Source organism: Pelodiscus sinensis, chromosome 3 (genome assembly GCF_049634645.1).
Source record: "Pelodiscus sinensis isolate JC-2024 chromosome 3, ASM4963464v1, whole genome shotgun sequence".
Taxonomy (NCBI): Eukaryota; Metazoa; Chordata; order Testudines; family Trionychidae; genus Pelodiscus; species Pelodiscus sinensis.
Window position 1 is genome coordinate 142,233,807 of NC_134713.1, and position 23,146 is coordinate 142,256,952.

General features: G+C 44.4%; 2 protein-coding genes and 1 long non-coding RNA gene across 4 annotated transcripts in view; 1 reads left to right on the forward strand and 2 right to left on the reverse strand.

The window, feature by feature from the left end:
• BTBD9 (BTB domain containing 9) overlaps nt 1–552 on the reverse strand; it is a 301,225-nt gene extending 300,673 nt beyond the window's left edge. The window contains exon 1 of the mRNA XM_075925075.1: nt 423–552. The gene's annotated coding sequence lies outside the window, so the exon portion shown is untranslated. The remainder of the gene's footprint in view (nt 1–422) is intronic.
• On the forward strand, nt 11–2,852 carry LOC142828001 (uncharacterized). The gene is made up of 2 exons (XR_012902867.1): nt 11–373; nt 940–2,852. It is a non-coding gene; the product is annotated as an uncharacterized LOC142828001 (long non-coding RNA).
• On the reverse strand, nt 2,851–22,868 carry GLO1 (glyoxalase I). Of its 2 annotated transcripts, none has more exons than XM_006126538.4 (6): nt 22,679–22,855; nt 20,477–20,559; nt 15,713–15,853; nt 11,490–11,557; nt 9,312–9,401; nt 2,851–5,227 (listed from the first exon to the last, which is right to left on the reverse strand). In XM_006126538.4, the coding sequence occupies exons 1-6, from the start codon at nt 22,757–22,759 to the stop codon at nt 5,139–5,141; spliced, it is 552 nt and encodes a 183-aa protein (XP_006126600.1). In that variant the 5' UTR covers nt 22,760–22,855; the 3' UTR covers nt 2,851–5,138. The 2 variants fall into 2 exon arrangements, with proteins under 2 accessions (XP_006126600.1, XP_025042139.1); XM_025186354.2 differs by lacking the exon at nt 2,851–5,227 and adding an exon at nt 8,080–8,210 and having other exon boundaries at nt 22,679–22,868.
• Between the last annotated feature and the right edge of the window lie 278 nt (nt 22,869–23,146).

Genomic DNA, 23,146 nt, shown 5'->3' on the forward strand with positions numbered 1-23,146 from the left:
GCGTCCGCAGCGGCATTCACCGGCTCCGACATGGCGGCGGCGGGTCGGTGCCAGCGCCGCGGCCAGAGGGAGGGGAGGCCAAGGGGCCGCACAGCCGGGATGTCCAGCGCGGAGCGCGCCCTCTGACACGCGCGAGAGCGGCCGCCGCACGGGGAGCTCCGCTCGGGCGCCAATGCGCGGGACCAGGCTGTGGCGCAGAGCGCGACCCCCAAGTCCCCAAAGGGAGGAACATGGCGCGTGGGAGCCCGCGGGGGACGGAGGGGCACGACGGGCTCCGCGGGGAAGAAGCTCGCTCCGCCACCCGCACCCCATGCCCGCGATGCTGCGCCCCAGGACAGGAGGACGAAGACAGCCCCGGGAGATGCTGCGCCGGGTCAGTGACACCCGCCCCCCCATACACACACACACCCCTCAGGACTCACCGGCCGGAGCGACAGCAGCACCCTCCCCCTTCCTCCGCTCCGCGCCGTCATTACGTCATCCCTCCTGCATGCGAACTCTCCTAGCAACGACAGCCGCGCCTACGTGCTGACGTGCATAGCGACATGCGGGGGGGGGGGGGAGGCTCGTTCTATGGTCAGGTCATCGGCGCGCGGCACCATCCAGTTCTAAGGGGCGCCATGTAGCCCCAGGCGAGCGACACCCGATAGCAGTTGTAAGGGGTGCCACGCGGCCCCCGGCGCCTGATGGCAGCTTTAAGGGGCTGGGAACACGGCGCCCGTTACAGCTACCATCACGTGCCCCCCATAGGTTGGCACCCCAGGCAGCTGCCCGCCTAGCCCCGCCCCCCTTAATCCAGCCCTGGTTGTGGGCCTGCCCTGGAGATGCCAGATGGTTTCAACAAAAATACCAGACACTTGACATTCCATCACAATCTACATTACATCTTATTTAGAAAATACCGGGCATTTATATTTTCTCAATTTGTTTCCCAAACAGAAAGCTCAAACACTGGACTGTCTGGTTCAAAAACCAGATACCTGTCAACCCTAGTGTGGGGCAGTCTGCTTAAGTGCCTGAGGTACATCTCCTGCTTTCCCTCGCTGCCCCATGCATCTGAAAGTGCCAAGATGACCCTCACCGCCCCACCTGGCTTCTGGGGAGTCACAAAGCTGGATAAATTGTTGTGAGGTAGCAACAAAGACGAGACGTTGCCATTCTTGGGACACGCCCGTGGTCTACTATCACAGAAGTGTAGGGCTAGAAGTAGGGGTGTAAACGTTTGTTGAAAAAGCTAACCATGTAACCCCTATCAATCTGAGAGGTTACAGGCTGCAGGCTCTTCACTATACACTGTAAATAGGCTGCAGAGCCTGCAGCATATTTATCTTTTTCTCCACTGTAGATCATTCTAATCTAGGAACTTTACGGTAACATTGTCTGAAGTGCTTTCAGTTTTATGTTCAGGGCCAATTAGGCTTAACATAAAGGGGTCTCTCAATGAATGGATGAGATGATGACTTTAGGAGGAGGGATTTTGGTTTATTAGCAACTGGAGAGAGAAAGAAAGCCTGTCCAAGTAGGATGGGTTCCAATTAAAAAATAGCTGCACTCTGGCTCTGTGTAAAACGAGAAATGTCATTGAGGATTTTTTAAAGTTGGGCTGGTTAGAAAGCCCCTCAGTGCAAAGGAGTACACAATTTGGACAGATTCATAAGGGAATAATCTATTAGAGTTTATTCTATATCATGGTAGAGATAATAGGACAGAAATTAATAAAGTAGACTGAAAAGAAACATTGAAATGAAAAAAAGAGTCCCATTTAATTGTACCACATGAAGACAAATTATTCAAATTTTGTAAGTGCTTATACAGAAATGCTAGAAATCCAAATACTAAGATGAACTTAAGTACTTAGTATTAAATGAGAATATTGATATGAGGCATCATAGAAATTTGGTGGAATGATAATAGAACATGGTAAATCCAAGGTACATTATACATGGTAGAAACACAGCAGGTCATGCTGATGGGGAATGACAATATATGTGAAAAAGCACTGTACCATAGAATCTCTATAGGTGGAGTTGCCATGCTTGAATAATAAGTATAATAGGAATAAACTCACCACATGACCAATATGGTGACAGTGATTTGAAGTCCCTAGGGAGATTACAGAGGATATAAAACAGAAAATCCACTATTAATGGCAGAGATCAATTATACCCATATTGCCTGGGTATGTCTTCTCACAACAGGATGCAGAAATTAGGGATGTGAATGGTTAATTGGTAAGCCTCACCTGTTAAGGTTACTGCCTGCCTCAGACAGGGGCTGCTCCAGCCTGGACAGAGCAGCCACTGCCTATGGCAGAGGGGGTGAAGTGGGTACAGGAGGATAGGGGAGGGCATGCACTGAGGAAGCCAAATGATAGACTGGAACAACTCACCCACCCACGCACTCTCCCTCCTTTTTTATCAGTTAACTGGATAAACATTATGTTTAACCAGTTATTTAAAAATGGGATTTTACATCTTTAGCAGAAATAAAATTTCTAGACACCATTAATGACTGCTTGGAGCAGCTAATCCTGGAACTCACAAGGGGAGACCCCCATTTTAATTTAGCTCTAAAGTGAAATGGAGCACAGAATATGGTCTAGGAGGGGATCATAGCTAGTATCCAGCTTGTATTTGGCTATCATGTCATTAATATGTAACATCCTTGTGCAGGGGAAAATACCAATGCCACCATAGCATTTAACTTCAAAAACGGGAACTACAAAAAAATAAAATGAAGAAACTAGTTTATCATGTACATAGGAAGCTAGTTAAATGGAACAGTCACAGTAGTGAAATGCCTCCCCAAGCTTCATGGAAACTACTTTAATAAACCAATGCCACCAACTCAAACAATGTATACTTTTTATTATTATTATTTGGGGTTAAGAGGAACAAAAAAATATCACCATGGCTAAACAGCAGAGTCATTCACTACTTCCCACACATTACCCTGAGTCCTAGTGCTTCATAGCAGGAGGTGATTAATGACCTTGCATACTTAGAAGCCCCAGAGTGGACCTCCCAACTCCAAACTGATTTGCCAGTTATGGGTAGTAGTCTAGAATTACCACCTTCTACACAGCAATCACTATTCATTGCTCCAGTTAGGCCAGCTCTCATTTTGGTATCCTTGTGCTAGAGAGCAAGGGGCAGCTCCCTACACAGTTCCAAGAAGGTGTCTCTGCAGATCCAAAAGTTCGACAGTCACTGCTCATCATCCCAGTCTGCATAATGATGTGATTTCACCACTCAGTGCTTCTCATACCATAACTGATAATCCACCATTTGCAGCTGCTCCATGAGTTCCAAAAAGCAATCTTGAATGGTTTCTCTCCATGGCACATAGTAGGGCTGATACCACAGAGCCATTATCTGATTAGCAGCTCATTGAATAATGCAGCTGATCTTGCAGTGTGTTCATAATGCTCATCATAATACTGGAAAGCAGGGCAGGCTCTATGCTTTGAGATGTACAGTTTCCAAAATTTATTTAGAAGACCACAGAATGATGAGACAGAAAACAGCATCATGGGATGGTGTACGTGTCTTCAGAGGATACTGTAAACCCTTCTCAAAACACAGGGACAGCTAATGCATACTGGGATAGGTACCCACAGCACACTGCTCTCTTTCAATGTAAGAGTACAACTGTAGATGTGTTCCACCAGAACAAGCAGCATTGTGTGGATGTGCAAAAATGGTTTAGTTACAGCAGTGATGGATGATTGACAACATAACTGGAGTACATTTTGTAGAATACACGTGTCCTTAGTAGGTAGTGAAATACTATATGGCATACAGCATTAGAGAAGGATTTTGAAAGTTTTGCAGACACTTTATTTAGAAATAAATACTTTTATTTGATGCCACAGGGCTATCCAATTTAGTAGTCACAACATTGAGGGCTGTTCAGTGCCAACTGTAATTATAAGGTGCTTCTAGAAATGCACTAAATACCAAGATGGTTTTGTTGATTTGAAGGGTGAGGGAAAGTATTTCAGTGTTAATGAAACTTTAACCATGAAACTAGCTCACATGCAGGATTTGTAAATGTGACATGTTCTCCTGTTATTTACAACTTCAATATAACTGCAACCACTAGTTTTTATATTTTAAAGAAAGACAGCTGTGTCGTAACTGTAGATAGTTACTGTTTCACAAACTATTGGGAATTTGATTAACCAGACTTTTATATCAAGCTGAAATTTGATATATAAAACATTTCAAATGCACTATATTTTGCAGAAGCTTAGACATCACACACAAGGGATGTGTCTGCCAGCTCTCAGCCAGTCAATAGGGAATCATGGCATTTTCAGCTACTCTTTAGTTGTAAGCTAGTTGCTGTTCAACACCTTGATTTTTAGGATAGGTGTTCAGCTCTTAGAGTCTCACTTTTGAAAGCAAGTGAGAAGTCTGCTGACCTCCTCTGCCTAACTGCCATAGGTACTCAAATGCAATGAGTCCAACAGAATTCAACCTGCAATGTGGCACTGCCATTAAGTTTCTAGTCTCAAAGCAGTTTGAATGCCTCTAAGCTGCTCCTGAAAGTCTACTGTTTAGTGACATAACTACACACACAGTCCCAATCCTGCTTCCATTAGACTTCAATTGCAATTTTGTCATTGACTTTAATGAGAACAAGATGTGGCCCAAAAAACTAGTCATACATGTTTTATCCCCGCCCCACATTTAACAGAAACAAAATATCCTGTAGTAGACCTAAGATACAGCTATCTTCCTACTCACATATTCCACCCCATCATACCAGGTCTCAGGCTGGTTAAAGTATTGTTATAATGCTCAGCCAACATTTAAATAACGCAAATCAGTCCTGAATGGATGAATAAACTAATGTTTGCATAAATGATGAATCTGCATGAGTGCACTTTCAGAACACAGATGGTCTTGTGCTCTCCTAATTAGAAACAGGAAGAAGTGGCATCATAGAAAAGAAAGCTAAAGAATGCAAAGGTTTATCCAAACAAGATCAGGTGCTAAAAGAATTGCTAAAGAACTACTTGTGGAAAAGGTTAATTCCTCACAATTAAGTATGTGTCTCATGAATATTAGAGTATGCTACTGGTTTTCAGCCTCCTGGAGAATTTTCCTGTTGTATCGTTAGTTACTGTAAACCTAGATGAGGGTCACCATGTGGTTAGGATTCAAAATTTCAATCCAGTAGCCATCAGGATCCTGAATAAATGCAAGTCCCTTCATTTTACCTACAATAGAAAGATACATATTTACAGATATAGTTAAAAACTATCTTAATAGCCTTTAAAGATTAAGATTTTTACATGGACAAAAACATACAATTTATCTATCAAGATTTCCTGTTGTCTTTACATGGCAGACAGACCAGGCAATTCAAATAACGGGTTCAAGGTCATGTTTCATCACTGACAGCAAGGATCAATTTCAGACTTTTAAAGACAGGTCATGGAAGCAGTTTATATGATTAACTTGTGCTTTAAAACTATGGGGTGGATAATATTTCTGCAAGTTTGCACATTATATCATACTTGACCTGACTGAAGTGACACTAGAACCTTGTATGTTCTAGTTCAGCCTAACTACAAAAGTTGGAAGCCAATTTATAAAACTGCCACTTCAAAATTGCTTTTTACTACATTACTATGTCATCAGCTGAATGTGAAGTTCAAACACTGTGGCTACATCTACACTACATGCTTCTTGAGCAAGAAGCCTTTTGCACAAGAGCACATCCACACCTCAAAGCACATCACAAAATCAATGTGCTTTTGCGCAATAGAGCGTCCACACTGCATGGACACTCTTGTGCAAGAAAGCTCTGATGGCCATTCTGTGAATGGCCATCAGAGCACCTGTGCTTTTTCCCCATAGGGGTTTCTTGCGCAAGAAACCCCTCTGGAACGTCCACACTTTCCTTTTTGTGCAAGAACTCTTGCGCAAAAGAGAGTTATGCCTCGTAGAAGGAGGTTTACCTATGGCAGAAAAAGCCCTCTGTTCTACCATCTTATTCTTGATTTCCTTGCGCAAAAGCGCATTTGAGGTGTGGACGCTCCATGGGGTTTTGCACAAAAACCTTGCAATGTAGACATAGCCTGTCTGTTCCCGGTGGGTGTTGTTTTACTGTGCTTTTGTTTGTTTAAAAAAAATTCAAAACATTCAGCTCACATCTTTTTCCCAGGCTTAGCTGATACTACAGTTTCCTCCTGAGGACTATTCAGCTCACATCCAGAGGTTTTGTTTAAATGGCAGATGTAAAGCACTGGCAGTTACAGCACTGCTCACAGACTGCTGCAGGAAAACCAGTGTCTTGTGTCCATACTGTGCTCTTTATGACAGCGAAATGTACCTACATTATCCGCTCTTGCAACAGTACAGCTTAGTATGCGGCTCTGTTTGGAATGTTCCTGTTCTTCCTGCACTAGCAACACAGCACTAGGCAGACTGCTGCTGCAGGTGGAGGGGAACAGATCACTGTGCACCTTTGGCATTCCTCAGCTTTGAATCCTCAGAGGGTATGTCTACACTACCCTCCTATTTCGAAATAGGAGGGTAATGTAGGCATACCGCAATTGCAAATGAAGCCCGGGATTTGAATTTCCCGGGCTTCATTTGCAATTGCAGTATGCCTACATTACCCCGCTAGTTTGAACTAGTGGGGTAGTGTAGACATACCCAGAGCTACTCATGAAGAAATATACCCCTAATGCATTGTTATCAATGTTGTTCCCTCTTTCATCACACCATGTCCACACTAGGGGTACCAAGTGTGAACACCCTCTAGCAGTTTGCTTTGATGACTTTTGAATGTCAGCATAAGTTTTATTGACAAAACTTGGCAATGTCAACAAGGTCATAGTGGGGGGTTTTTTTGGGGGGGGGTATATCAGCATGCTGTCTTGTAAGTTCAGACAGCAGTAAGAAACAACTTGTCTTGAGCAGGGCAAGGGGGAAACCCCCAAAATAAGCCTCCATGTGTTCCTCCATGGCTTTTTGTACAGATCTTTATTCCCTGCTCTCACACAAAGACACTGCCTCTGCGTTCAATAGCACAAGCATTCCACCTGAATGGATCACTCTGTGTCCCAGAGCGGATCAGCATGTCATGCGGGTTGTTCAAACAGAGCTCCAAAAAGGAGGTTCGTGCATGCCTGCAGGACAGCCAACAGAGTTCAATACAATGAGCAGAGTGGCCACTGGCAAGATTGTGACATTTCTGGAGGCCAATTATAATACAGCAAACAACTGAAGTATCTACATTGGCACTGCAGCGCTGTATCCACTGCACAGAAAGCTCTTACACTTCTTGTTGAGGTGGTTGACCAAGAGCATAGCAACTGTGGAATTAGTGCAAACTAAACACATTGCCAGTGTAGACATCTCATGAGTGTTACTGTGCTGGGAACCGATTTACTGCACTCTAACCTGCCACTCTAGTCAAGACAACAGTCTCCCTTATCCCATTTCTAACTGTCCAGGTGGTAGTATTGAGTCACCTGCCTCCCAAGTCAGCAGCACTCACTTAACTGAAACTTCCCACCTTGTTAGCAGATATTGATGCTGCTATGAGAGGGCTAAGTATTGCCAGCATGTTCTATACTTTGAGCAAAGACAGTTAGTTGCCATTTACTTTGACAGAGAAATTGAACTAAAAAAAAAAAAAAAAAAAAAGAATTTCAAAGGAGACCACAAATAACCTTGTTCCTACACAAATAACCTTGTTCCTACACAATCCATCAGGGTGTTTAAAAAGTTGATACTCACGAGTCCTAACTTCTGCACAGACGTTATTCCAAAATAACAGTCCACATCTACACAGCAAGCAGTTATTTCAACATTATGTTGAAATGTCGTCGAGCTGGAGGACTTCTTACTCCAACTCCTGTAACCCTCATTTTACAAGGATTAAGGGAACAGAGGAAGAATGCTCTAACTCAGACTTTTTGCAGTGTAGACAGCTTATTTCAGCTTTTGGTGCTATTTCAACTTGAGTACTCAACTAACATAGCTCAAGTTGTATAGCTTATTTCGGCTTTAGCCCTGCTGTGTAGAAGTACCCTGTGTGTGATATTGAAGCAGCACTAATATAGGTGCAGGTCTATTTCTTCCTATGGTGAGCAGAAAGTGGGAATATGACTGAAAACTGTGTTCTATGAGGTTTCCTACCTGAATTGGAGTGTATCAGTGCTCCAATATAAGGACCCATTTTCCCGCCTGTTGGAAGGATACTGTTGTGACAAACTTTTTCATGAAAGGCAGGAGCAACTTATAGGAGAGAGTTATCAAGGGAAAGTGAGGTCTCCACTGCAGCTATGAGGTTCCTTCATACAGAGGGTTCGATAATACAGATTTTTCTTAATTCCCTGTCAAATTTGTTTTGGATGTAGTTTTAAAAAAAGCACATTATTCAACAAGATTCCCTCTCAACATAGATCCCAGAACAATATTTTAAAACTTTCTCCACTGCATGAAATGCAAAAGATTATACAATTCAGAAACAAATCACCAACTCTTCAATGGTTTTATTCTATACCACAACAGCTAAAATTAGTAATGATAAATTTTCTGAATTTTTTGAATTCAACAGTAAAAAGGTTGGGGGGGACGGACCAGAAAGAGGACTACAGTTTAGCCACATTTGGTTCAGTCTGTAGTTTTGGTTACATTGATAGATTATCGATAGGGACCGACCTGATTCATGCCGATGATACACATCACACACCATGAAATCAGACCTCTCAGAGAGGAAAGGGAGAGGCAGGACTAGAGATGCTCCAGCCAGGGACTCCTACCATGCACCAGCCTCCAGCTGCTATTTCCAGCCAGGCTGGGGAGGGACAGGAATTCCACTTTCCCTGCATGGATATACATGGGGGACAGGGAGCAGTAGAGGGGAGATCCAACAACTCCAGGTACATCCCCTGGCTGCTGCATTCTGAGCTCAGTTCCAATGGCAACAGAAGTAAGTGTGGCAATTTTACAACACTCCTTCCACTCTCTAACAGCTTTATGACTCCCTTTTGGGGCAGAATCTTCATGGTTACATCTCCATGAAATTTCAGCTATAAATATGAGAAACCATGAAACTGACTATTTAAAAAATCCTCTGACCATGAAATTGACTAAAATGGGCCAGGAATTTAATCAGCCCCAATTATCTAGAATTGATGTAGCAGAAAGTATTCAGAACGATAGAAGGAATCGAGTTTATATTACCAATATCACCTAGCCTCCTCCCCATATCATACATGAAAAAGATGAATTCACAGTTTAGGAAACAAAATATAAAAATGATAAAATGACTTTAAGACTTACCATCATCTGGTCTCTTCACAAATTTCACTCCCAACTCTTCAAACCTCTTACAAGCTGCAGATACATCAGGGACTGCAATTCCAATGTGACCTGTACAACAAACATTAAGCAGAGGCAAAGAACACAACACATATGTGAGCAAAAATTACAACAAATGGATTTTGTTGCTTTAACAATAATATGACAGGCACTTCTCTATGCAAAGAGCTTCCAAGTTACATTTAGCTAGATCATCTAAAGTGTGTTAAAAATCAATTTACTCAAGGATTTTTCATTTCTGGAAAAAGTGTATTAAGGGTACTATTTTTGACTTTTTCTTTCTTCAATAAACCAGTTACTTGAGAGGGTTGCAAAATTTAAAATGTTTCACAGAATACTCTAGTGAAATAGCCATACACACAATAGAACCAGATTGAAAGAAAGATTAAATTGAAAGGTAAAAAGGCAGAGAAGAAAGCATTCATAAAAACAGTAAGACCAAGTTTCAGGAAGTCTTCTGTATTTATTAAATAGGATAGTGATTTAAACATTAAGGGCACATTTTCCACTCATCGACATTCTGGCATTTGATTTACTAGGTCTAGTATAGACCTGTAAATCAAATGCTGAGGACAGCTCTAGCTGGTGTCTGTACTCCTCGGAGCATTTGCTCGTTGGCCTCCTGCAGTGGGGACGGTGCCAAGTTCTGCTTAAGGCAAGCCAACTCCAGCTACATATCTTACATCGCTGGAGTTGTGTACCTTAAGCTGACCTTCCAGGTTCAGCGATCAAAAAGTCTACTCTGAAACATGTATTTGATAAAATTAAACCAGTGATCTTTCAGGCATTCAGAATACGAAGTCACAGAATTTCTCTGCACACAAGGGACAAATCATGCTCTCACTCTTATGTCTAAGCAAAACTCAACTTTATATTTAAATAAATAAATAAATAGTTTAATAAATTACACATTGAGTTTCAACTGAGTCTCAAGCACGTCTCTAACTAGGTCTAAACTCTGGGAGTACCCAGAGATGATGTACAGGTTAGACCCTCAGGAACTGACCCATCCCAAATGAGGGGAATTTGCTAGATCAGGGGCGGTCCCCCGCCTGCTATCCCTCTCTGTGGCTGGCTCTGCTCGAGCCCCACTGACTCTGGTCAGGCACAGTGAGCAGGCTGGGGCTCCCCAAGATAGGGCCACCAGTGAGTCCCACTGCTGCCATGACCCAGCAGGGCTCTCCAGGGATGAAGCTTACCAGCCCCACTGTTGGGCTGCCTGGTTGGGGCTCTTCAGGGACAGGGCTGGCGGATACCCCTGCTGCCCAGGGAAGGAGTCCCCAACAAATCCTGACAGGGTTCTCCACTGCTGGACTCCCAGCCAGCTCATACTCCCCAGTGCCAGGACTCCTTGGTCCGGCAACATCTGTGGTCCAGAAGATTCCTGGTCCAGAGAGTCCCAGTGGAGGGCCAGCGGTAGGAGTGTAGCAGGGGGAGAGCCAGCAGCAGGAGAGCTGGCAACCCTGCTGCAGCCACAAGCCCAACTCGAACCATGTTTGGGGCAGAAGCCAGCCAGGGGGACTGGTGGAGAAGGGGTAGAGGGTGGCAGAAATTACCTCCCCAGGTCCAGCAAAATCCCTTGTTCAGGACCAGTCAAGTCCCTAGGGTGCTAGACCATGGAGGTCCAACCTGTACTTTTATTTAATCTAATCAACAATGCTGAGTCACTATTAGCATTTTTATTGCATAGTTATAACAGTGTTTAAAATGTACCAGTAACCTGTATACTTAATTTATTGCTCTTTTTTCTCAATTCAATTGTCTAAAGAATTATTAATCTTCTTTTCAGTCTCTGATTTTTAATGACTGCAGGGCATAATTTATCTAAAGCCGTGGTCCCCAACACGGCGCCCGCGGGAGCATTTCTATGCACCCGCCAGGTGCTCAGGGCTGGCCTGGCACCGGGCGCTGGGCGGGGGGGAAGCGCCGGCCCCGGGCGCGCGGCGCTGGGCGGGGGGGAAGCGCCGCCCCCGGGGCGCGCGGCTATGGGGCGGGGACCGCCCCCGGGGCGCAAGTGTCCCCACCCCCTGGCGCCCGGCGGGCGAATGGCCCCGCCCCCTGGCGCCCGGCGGGCGAATGGCCCCGCCCCCTGGCGCCCGGCAACCTTGAAAGGTTGGGGACCACTGATCTAAAGCTTACCAAATCCGCGAGGGTCTGAATTGCCATTGTGGTAAGACTGATTATCATCATTTTCAGTGCCCCAGTTACTACAAGAGAAGGGGGGGAGGGAAGAGAGACATAGTTAATACTTAAAGAGCAGCATGCTGGTTTTTTGTTTGTTTGTTTTTTAAAGAATCCAAGAATATTTAGAAATAGATTGAATTACTCACAGCAAAGAATACACAGCAGCCTAGATCCCTACAGGTCAGGGACAGATGTCCTCATTCATAGAATAATGCATGGGATAATGGTCTGATACAGTTACAGCACTTGGATATTGCATTTTGAATTCATCCATCTCTGTGTCTATAGATGGAACTCAGTACGCATTTCCCTGGTGTTTGCAATGTGATCGTAATCTGCAGGAGGATATAGTATATACTTCCATGTGCTCATTGTGACATTTTACAATGTTCTGTTTTGCCTCATCTACAAGATCTATTTATCTGAAATGTGTCTTTAATAATAAAATGTAGCTAACTAGGCACTTATTATGGAGATGGAAACCTTGCATCAGAGGCATTACTTGTATCATTATCCTGACAAGCATGGTCATGTACTCCAATTGCACAATGCTTTGTTAGACTTAGATGGCTTTCAGATATTAAAATTCGACATAATATTTTTGAATTTTGTGCAACACATGAACTAACAGGTAGGAATACGTACACTTGTATCAAAACAGTATTCTATATTATTGTTGTACTTTAAGACTACACTGTTGGAGCCCCATTGTATAAGTGTATCCAAATACACATGAAGAGACAGATCCTATACCAAAGAGTTAAACAGTCATAATACGTGATTCAAATGATAGAAATGGGGAAATAATAATATAAAGAGGGCATACAATTATTCAGCTCTTTCATTTGCAAATCTTTTGGCTCAATTCAAGAACAAGCTACAGGATGTTTTGTAAGTTTCTATCTTCTAATTTTCATTTTCTTTCTTCTGGTTCACTAAAATAGAATTCCTGATTGCTTCCTATTATTCAATAGCCCAATTTTCACTGTTATTAGGTCTCTTACTCGTCCACCACAAGTACATTTAAATATATTAAGGCCCTTTTGCCCTGCCCTCTCTCCACCATTCAACCCTAGGGTACCCTCAGCCATTCTTTCAGTCATTACAATCCTCCTTCCCAGAGTAAAATCAGTTCTCTAGCATATGTTTACAAATTGTTGGTGATGTCATAGGCTGGCAGTAACAGTTCTGGGACCCTGAAGGTGTATTACCTACACCAAGAGGCAGGCACACTAAACCCAGCTTGCTTCCCCATGACTGCTCTGGCGGTAGAAGTGACTAGACTCTGCTCCTCTCAGGAATTAAAGCTCATCTCTGGGAGGGTTGAGATGAGGATCTAACCTCATATAGATGAGAAGGAAGGGATGCTGCTGTTGAGTTTGTGTGGAGGGAAGAGGGATCTGAAATAGCACTAAGAGTGAGAATATGTTTGTATTATGAAGTTTGCATACTTAGCACTACATAAGTTACCGTAACACCTAACGTCAAAACATTTAGGATACATTGTTTCCAAAATGTATGGAGTCCAGGGGACACTTGAGGACATTATGAATATTAATATTGTAAAACAGAAATTAATTATTCCAAATATGTCATGTAAAGTATATGCAAAAATTATAATCTACCATAGATGTTAATCTCTGTTACGTTTTATCACCTTTGTATTTTGGGTTGTGGATATGTATATGTCTGTATTACTAAACTTGTGCTATGCTTCTGGGTGACACCCACAAAGTTTGGTAATGCATTGCCACGTGTACTCAATGGCCCATCAGGTATCTGACCCATTGAGAGAAGGCAGGGGATACACTTCACGGCTCAGCCAGGCATGGTAGAGGCATACCTATCGACAGAACTCAAAGGTTTCCTGCATCTTCTCCATTTTGTCTTAATTCCTGCTTCCTAACCTTTCTTTCTACAAGAAGCTCTGAATTAAGGATTGAATGACCCATCCAAATTGTGTATGTGTTCCAGAGGGACTTTCAAGCCAGCAAGCTCGCCAGTACTGCTAGGTAGGGCTGTCCCCTGGAGGGTGTGGGGCCTGGGACAACCTACACCACCTCTTCCCACTTCAGCTCCACCCCTTACCCGAAGCCCAACCCCTCCTCTGACACCACCCTGCCTCTTCTCACTCCTGCTGCACCCTTACTGCACTCCTTTCCCAAGCAATACGACCTGGGGGATTACTGAGGGTGGCCTGGCACCAGAAGCAGGGGTTGACAACCACACCCCCACTGACCACAGTTGTGGAAAGCGATCTACCAGGCCCCAGCCCACTCCCCTGAGTAACATGGCTGGGAGCTGGGCTTAAGGCAGTGGAGTGAAGTGAAGTGAGCTGAAGCAGGATTACTCTGCCTCCCACCACCTCCAGGAAGCAGGCTGAAGCTTGTTCACTCTGCTTTCCGTGGCTCCCGCCACTGCTGGTGAGCATCCCCAACCCCTGCTGCCAGTGGCAGATCCCCTGGTAATCCGCCAGGCCACCCTGGGCCTAAAGGGTTCCCAAAGCACGGTGCCAGGGTGGATTGCCCTGAAATTTCCAGCAGACTTGGGAAGACGAACTTCGGCATTACCCAACAGTGTTGGAAGTATCTGGTCTCCCTTTTGAAGCTTGCTCCAAGCACCCCAAGCACCCCCAGCCACACCAGATCAAAACACATGGTAGTACACTGACAAAGCAGTCATTTTGTATAATGATTGAAACTCCAAGCACATTTTCGCATCACTGTAGTATTACATGATAAACATTAAAGAGCAACATGTATGCAAAAAAGCCAGTCAATGTTACCTCTCTCTTATAGATCACTTTTCATACAGTCTCAATATTCTACACAGTGAAAGCTTAAATGACTTTTCTAAGGTCACACAATGAATTAATAGCAGCATCAGGGATACTAGGGGGCTGTGCTGCCCCTGCTCGCTACACTTGCCAACCTCCTTTTTGCAGGGGGTAAGCAACCCTGGCTCTCATCCCTAACCACCGGGGAGGGCCAGGCTGTGATTGCGCCAGCCCAGGTCCCGTCTCCCTCCCTTCCCCACCAGCCTGGTCCATCTCCCCGTCTCCCAACAGCGGCACGTGCCAGGCTTGGCTGTAACTCTGGCAGCCGGGGAGGCACAGGTGCCTACCCACCCCGCGTGGGGCGCAGGCAGTGCGGTGTGCACGTGGCGCTCCAGGGAAAGCAACTGCTGTCCCAACCTCTCCGTGCAGTCCCGCCAGTACTGCTCACTGGGCTCTGTGAGCAGGGCTGGGGCAGAACCATCTGGCCACCCACCAGGAGCAGAAGGGAAGGAGCAGACAGGTAAATGCAATGGCTTCTCCGGGTGGCTCAGGGGTGCTCTGGCAGCCCCAGTATGTGTAGTCACTGGGGAGGGGGTAAGTTTCTGTGGGGCAGCTGGACTCCAGGCAGTCAAGCACTGTGCTCCAGATCCCCATAAGCCTGGCAGCAGCAGGGAGCCCCCTCACCCCTCAAGAGCCAACTGCTGGCTCGTAAGCCCAGCTGGAAGCCCCACTCCTAGAGCCTGTCCCTAGGCTGCTGTCCCAAGCACCATACCTCCCTCCCCACCCCAGGGCTGTCACAGCTGTGATGTGAGCTCTGCTAGTGTGCCATGGCTTTTGTTGAAAGCCCTGTAGAGTGAGGTTGGAGGAAGGGAAGTAGGGGCTTGATTTAAAATAGTAATTCCAAGTGGCAAGGGGAAGCAGCGAGATTGGGTTTGAGCTGGGAGAGGGGAGGAGGCAAGCAGGACACAGAGTGAGGTGATGACATCACTGTCGTCCCACAGGAAATAAAAAGGTTATATAGAGAAAGAAAATCTAAATCTGACTCCCGCTGTGTCCTCAATCCAGTACACTACAACCACTTCATAGCTGTTCTCTGATACCGGTTTCCATAGTACACTGGACCCCTTCAATTTGGTTCCTGAGGAAAAAGCTGTTTCCCCTCTCTTTCATGCAATGTTAGGGCTAACAAATATTGAGAAAAAGCAGAGTTCTTCTTGTTCAGTATCTAACCCATACTTTTTATGGTATCAGACAAAGTATTTTTCTACATTATATTAACGGTACACAACTTATGATCAGACAAAAAACACAAGTGCACTAATAGTGCAAAGCTCATAGTAACTAGTGTCCATTAAACGTAAGTAGAAATTAACTATAAAAAAAATCTGGAGTTAACACTTACTGTGTTAGTTCAAGTGTAGCTTTTCTAGAGAAAGTCCAAGCTGTTCTTTCTTTTTTATCTGTTGGGATATCATTTTTGTCTTCATAAGCCAAGAAATAAAGTGAAAATTTCATAGTGGGAAAGTCACATTTTTGGAGCAATCTAAAAAAAAGATAATTTTAAAAGTCAAACTGATGGCATTTTTAAAGTTGCAACTAGACTTCAAGTAACTTTAAAAATAAAACTTCCCACTTCAAAGAATTATGACTTCCCTTCTCCCCATATCTCCTCCCTATTCCTCCAAAGTGGTTCAGTTTTGAAATGTGTCATGGAAATATACTTGAAAGCTATAATCATTAATATATTTGGAAAAATAACCAGATACAAACCTCTGAAAAACTAGTAAATGTAGGTAAACCAGAATCATGGATCGGGGTATCTATAAATGTGCCTATATCCGTCTCCCTTATTTTTCACCCCACCAAAGACTTAACCAGGCAGTAAACTAATAAGAAAATTTATTTTTTAGAACACCAAACAATTATACTATCAAACTCATTGCCACAAGATATCACTGAAGCTAGCGCTTAGCAGAATTAAAGACAAAAACCAGAAACTAACAACCCCCTGCAACAACATACATTTACATCAGTGGTGTTCAAACTGTAAAGTGGGTCATGACCCCAGTCTAATGGGGTTACCAGGGCTAGCTCAGACTTGTTGGGGCCTCCAGATCAAAGCCAGAGCCTAAGCCCCATCACCCATGACTGACACCAAAGGCCAAGGCAAGGTGGGCAATATTTTTTGATGGGGGGGAAGGGCCACTCCAAAGTTTTGGAAATTGGGCGAGAGCCACACTCTTCAATGATATTTATGGAGGAGGTATGAGGTCTGGGATGGAGGCTGGGTGCAGAAGGGAGCTTGGGGTAAGAGACAGGGGTGAAGAAGGGCATGTGGAGTCTGGGAGGGAGTTTGTGTGAAGGAGATAGTTGTGACCTGGGGCACTGGACTAGGATGCAGGGATTTGGGTTACAATCTAGGGCAGGAAGGGGTTGTGACCTTGGGCAGGGGACCGGGATACAGAGGTTTGGGTTGTAACCTAGGGCAGGAGGGAGTTGTGATCTGGGGAAGGGGATTGCGGTGCGGGGGGGGAAGAAGGGGGGGAGAACGGGTACAGAGGTGGGAGTTGTGAGTTGGGGAAGAGGATTGGGGTGCAGGGTCTGTGAGGGGGTATGGGTTCAGGAAGGGGGCAGAGGTTTTGGCTTATGTGGGGTAGAGAAGTGGGCAAAGGATTGGGAGTAGGGAGAGGCTGGAGTGCTAGAGGCAGGCTTTGTCCAGGAGACTTATCAGGGTGATTCCCAGCCAGCAGCCCAGCACATTTCTCAGACAGCCACCCGGCTGCCCCACCCCTGCACAGGCTGCAGGGGCCATGTTCATCGGTGAATAAGAGCCAAGGGGAGGGGTGCTTCGTGCGCTGCCTGTTTTTCAAACAGGCAGCTCCCATTGGCTAGAAACTGGCCAATGGGATTGTGCTGAGGGAGGGAGCAGCAAATGAAGCCTCTCCCCTGGCTCACAGCTGTGAAACACAAGTAGCCCAGCAGATGTTTTTCTGAGTAGCATTCAGGGGCAGGTGGGGCAAGCAGGGAGTCTCCTGAGGATCCCCACTGCATCTGTGGGCCGGATCCAGCCCATGGGCTGTATTTTACACAACCCTGGCCCAATGGCTTCAACTCTTGGTGGCAGGACTCTAATTACAGGCCCCCTGCCTAGCGATGAAGCCCTTGGGCTTCAGCTTTGGCCTTCCCGCCTGGGACAGTGAGGGTTGGGATTTGGTCCTGCCACCCAGGGCAGCTGGGTTCAGGCTTTGGTTCCCCTTTTGGGTTTGTGTAATGTTTTTATTTTGTCAGAAGAACGTTACAGTGCAATGAAGTTTGAGAACCTCCGATTTCGATGGATGAGAACATTTACATTAGATAGAATGGAAAATAGGATATACATCCATCCTATTTCATAGCATAAGCAAACTGCTAGATGCATTTGGGTTAGGAAATCTTGCCCATAAGAGAAATTGTGTTTCTTTATTGGCAGTTACAGGTGTTTATGTACTTTCCTCTGAAGCATTTGAGATTAGCTACTGTCAGACACAGAATACTGTACTAGATACAAACTACTACTAGCTTCAAGAAAATAAATCAAGGTTTGTACTCAGATTCCATACTCAATTCCTTCTAGCAATAACAACATTGTAATAACATTGTAACTCACAAACATCCCACTCTCCCTACTTTTAATATCAGCAATTCACAGACACTTACCTTCCTTCCTCCCCCTTCCCACCCCCCCGCATCCCCCTTCTGTTCTGCAATGTGATTTGTCCTTTTCATATTTGTTCATTTTTTTTAAATTGTATCCTTTGGTATATATGGTTGTGACTACTTTCTTCCACTATTTGATCTGAGGAAGTGGGTCTGGCCCACGAAAGCTCATCATCTAATAAACCATCTTGTTAGTCTTTAAAGTGCTACATTGTCCTGCATTTTGCTTCAACATTGTAATGTTTCACTTTTCAAACACATAGAAAATACCTAACTCAGAATGCTTGTTCATATCCGTTGATTTAATCTTTCAGCCAAGCTAAATCTCCTCTAAATGTCCTAAAACACCCAGATTAATATATATTCAGGTTTCAATCACTAAGAAACAAGTACAATGTATATGAAATAGCTCAGATATAGTCATTCTAGGGATGTGAAAGGTTAACCGGTAGGCATCACCCTAAATGGGTAATGCTTTCTGGTCCCGGGTAGCCAGTTGGGACTGGAGCGGTCCCCAGTCCAGATCCTACTATTAGTCAGTTAACTGGTTTAACATTAGAGAAACCTAATGTTTAACCAGTTAACTGATTAATCAAGATTTTACATCACTAATTCATTAATTTCTCATTATACCTGCTGCTTCTAGAACCTTTCATTCATGTGAAAATAAATTTCCTTAGTAGCTTTAGGTGGGATTCATTCATGTCAGAGTATTCCAAATCTCCCAGAACTTTGTTTCAGAATCCTTCTGCTGAGTTTGATATTTGAAATCAATTTTAGCACTAAAGCCACTGCAGGGCACCAACCTCCCAGCAGCATTCCCCCACCCAAGTGGGCTGAGATGCCTACCAGCCACTATCAGGGACAAACTCGGAAGAGCAGAAACACTAGAAAGACTGGGCAGACAGCAATCCTAGAAGTCTTAATACTCCCAAGAGTTCCGTTTGTCATCGTGCAATTAAAAAAAAAAAATCAGAAAATTGTGCTTACGACAGAATTTTATTAAGACAAATTATTGCAGTTATCAAAATTTCTGTATTGATTATTTAACTGCAGAATCAGAGAGCAGAAAACATGCAAGTTTTTATATAAGCAGAATTCCATTTTTACTTTTTAAAATAATTTTGGTGGATAATAGGCTTGGTTTTAAATCATCTCCCCATATTTATAGATTTAAAGTGTCCAGGATTGTGGGACGTAATGGGGCAGAATCACACAATGACAGGGTCAGATAATGACAGTTGAGGTTGAGATTCAAAAAGGTAAATCTGATTTAACCATTAAAACAAAACAAAAATCTTTAAATCAAACTAACAAAAGTTGTCAAGCAGAATTTCTTGCTTTGTATATCTAAATTTCTATAAACAATAGAAATATTTTTACCTTCAGTTTTGTGAGTGTACATTGAAACACATTTACCAGCAAAAATCGAATCCTTCTATATCTACATACAGGCAGTCCCTGGGTTACGTACAAGATAAGAACAAACCTACAGTCCCTAAGTTGAACCTGTATGTAAGTCGGAACTGGCGTCCAGATTCAGCCACTGCTGAAACTGATCAGTTTCAACAGCGGCTGAATCTAGACGCCAGTTCTGATTTACATACAGATTCAACTTAAGAACCCCAGGCATCCCCAAGTCAGCTGCTGCTGAAACTGATTAGCGGCTGATTCCAGGAAGCCCGGGGCAGGGGCTTCCTGTAGTCAGCCACTGGTCAGTTTCAGCAGCGGCTGACTTGGGGACGCCTGGGGCAGAGCAGCTGGGGTGCTGCTGGGTTGGTCCAGTAGCGCCGCCGCTGGACCAACCCAGCAGCACCCAAGCTGCTCTGCCCCAGGCGTCCTGATTCAGCCACTGCTGAAACTGACCAGCACTGGCTGAATCAGGACGCCTGGGGCAGAGCAGCTGGGGTGCTGCCAGGTTGGTCCAGTAGCGCCCAGAGCGGCGCTACGGGACCAACCGGCAGCGTCCCAGCTACTGTACCACAGGCATCCAGAGCAAAGCCGCAGAGCACAGGGGCAGCGGGCAGCCCAGACGCGTCTGGGCTGCCCGCGTGTTCCGCCGCTTTGCTTCCTCTCCCTGGTCTGCTGGAGACCAGGGAGAGGTCCCCGTTCGTAACTGCAGATCCGACATAAGTCGGATCCGCGTAACTCGGGGACTGCCTGTATAGGCAAACAAATTCAGCAAATTAGCAAAACTAGCATTAAAAAAGCTGATAATTTGCCCAGTAGAACATTTGATTTAAAACTACTCTGATTTCATTTTTTTGCTATTTGAAATGTAAGAGTACTGTAGAAAACCTCCATCATCAAGATTAAGTTAAATGAGTCACCAAACTGGAAACTAGCTGATGATTTCAACTTTGTCTAATTAGATTTAAATGCCAACATTTGCTCTTCAGAAAAAAATGGATCAATACACAAAAGAAAATATATTTAGAAACAAATCTTATCACATGCAATTTTTACTCACGTCATTCCAAGAATTCTTGTATAAAAATCCAATGACTTCTTTGGATCTTTTATTCTTAACATAGTCTGCTGCAACAAAAAATCCTAGAGAAAAATTATAGTAAGTATGCATCTGTTACTCAGGAAAGCACATAAAGATGACAATACAAATGCATGAAGTTGGGATTGTATTGAGAGCCATTAATTTAGAAGGATATTACCAGGATCAGTAGAATCAAAGTTATAAATATAACTACATACATGGTATGTCTACTACCTCAACCCTGCAAACACGAACAGATTGGATCTCCCAAAATCGGGATCTTTGGTCCGGCAACCTCCATGGTTTGGCAGGAACACAGATGTTCCTGGACTAGAAAGTCCTGGCTGGTAGCCCAATGGCAGGAGGGCTGGCAGTTAGGAGCCCTCCTGAGCTCAGAGCCTGGCGGCAGGACTGGTGACAGCAGAGTGTAGTGCAACTCCAACCCTGACTCCTGCACTCCCACTTCCACAAACAGCAGCAGCAGCCGCCCCATTAAATAAAGTCTGTAAGTACAATGTTTCATTTATGCTACTATTAATCATGTCAGTTATCAATATTTTCAGTCATGCAAATGGGTATTCTTATATACTGGCTCTTTGTTGACATGTTCTGAATTTAGCTCTTCGGTTTGAAAAGGTTGCCAACCCGAGTTAGACCAAAGTATTGCAATTCCAGAGGAGAATAAATTTGTGTGTGCCCCAGACATAGTAGAAGAGGGGCTAAAAGTGCTACCAAAGCCTGAGGCCCCTGAAATGACAGATAATTGTAGGCTCCATATATTCAGATGAATCATGACCAACGCTACACAGAAAGGCAGAAGCCACCAAATCAATTACCTGCCAATCTGACCTGTGAAAAATTTTCTTCTCAACCCCCCAAAAATCTTCTGATCTGCATAACTGAGCATTTGATGAAGAAACACAAGCCAGGTACCTAGTAAGAAGATTCTCTGTACCATTTCAGTACCCTGGTACAACATCTGCAATTGTGCCCAATCTCAGATACTTAAGGGAAATATGGGTGATAGGATATTTTTCCCAGTGTGTAGTTGGCTACTTTTATTTGGATCCCTTTCTGATTGCTGAAGATGACTACTCAAAGCTCTGAAACATAAGCTCTGATGTCTGGATAACCCATACATACCTAGAAAAATGCAGGATCTCAGTGTTGCTTTCTCCTCACACTCCCTCTTTGCCTTTTGGGCATTCTACTCAGGAGCATTTTCTCCCCTAATCCCCAATTTTTTTCTTCTAGTCTGCTAGTGCTTTGCACCCCCAGAACCATGTGCATTATTTTAAGTGTGTTCTCATCAGGTCATAGAGAAATTTCAGTTACTCTGTGACCATAAGAATTCCCTTTTTGATGTAAAATGGAAATATTCCTGGAGAGTCCAGCCTTAACATGCAATGTAAAAGATAAAATTCCACATCAAGAACAGTTCAAATATTATTGCACAGTCCCTTCCAAAACAAGACAATCACAAAACTATTGTGGAGTTTTCCCCAGTCAATCCTCATTTTCAGAATAAAGATCCTGTGAAGTATGAATTAAACTGAAACAGAATTTAAAAAATGGAGTCTGAGTCTCAACTCCTACTCATGATTTTGCCTCAAGGTGTGATTCAAATGCAGCACATCAACAATCTTTGGGCCTTTTACAACTGATCCCATTGATTTGCTATAAGAACTGAATTTTGGGGGTGCAATTATGACGTCTAAAATGGGTCGTTGTTTCAAACACAGTGGGGAAAGAATAGTGACAGATGTCATTTAAAAAAAAAAAAACCAGAACAAATAAACTTAAAAATCCCAAAAGATTCAAATTGGAGAGGCTTTTCTGTGTCCCGTTTGGCTCTGACCCAACTCCTGAAAAAAGTTTACCCGAGTATGCCGAAGACACGTCCAACTGTATGCAGAGGTAATTACTCAACTACAGGGAAATCCAGATGAGAGGAGAAACCACCATTAAGGCTGCGCAAGGAGATCCTCTCCCTTACAGCTCATGTAAGGTCCCGGGATCTGCACTGAAAGGCTCCCCTTGCTTGCTACAGCGTTTCCCCGAGTCGCGTCAATGCACGTTCCCCATTCCCCCAACAATTCACTTTCCTCGATACCACGTTCTTTAACCCCCTCCCCCTTAATAGCCTCTTTCATCAGCAGTTTCACCCCGGGCCTCTCTTACCTTGGTGTTGGGATCGGGGTTGGAGCAGGCGTTGTAGGCGGCTTCATCGCTGAGGCCACTGGGCTCTAGCTGCTCCGACATGTTGAAATCGCAGTGCCGGGAGACCAGTCTGTGAAGCGCTCGCACGCCGTGCAGGACGTTTTGTCGGCGGCACCCTCCCCCGGAGTAAGAAAAAGAGAAGCGTCCTAGCCAATCACGGCAACCATTGCAAATTAGAACACGTCAGTCGACGTAGTAGTTCACTCAGTGGCCTCTCTCTTTCCTACTACAATTCCCATCATGCAAAGCTTAATTTGCCATTAAACCAACCTGAAGCAGGCCACTTAAAGAAAGCTGCAACTCTTATAATTCAAAAGTGATAAGGAGTCCTGTGGTACCTTATAGACTAGCAGATGTATTGGCCCATAAGATTTCGTGGGCAAAGACCCACTTCCTCAGAGGCAGGTAGTGGAAATTTCCAGAGGCAGG

Excerpts from the sequence above, each read along its gene's own strand:
- GLO1 (XM_025186354.2), bottom strand. The coding sequence starts at position 22,759 with ATGTCGGAGCAGCTAGAGCCCAGTGGCCTCAGCGATGAAGCCGCCTAC. Across the intron at positions 15,854-20,476 it reads ACAAGAATTCTTGGAATGAC|ATTGCTCCAAAAATGTGACT; the intron begins GTGAGTAAAAAT and ends TCTTTTTTTTAG. Across the intron at positions 9,402-11,489 it reads TTCAGACCCTCGCGGATTTG|GTCACATTGGAATTGCAGTC; the intron begins GTAAGCTTTAGA and ends TTTGTTGTACAG.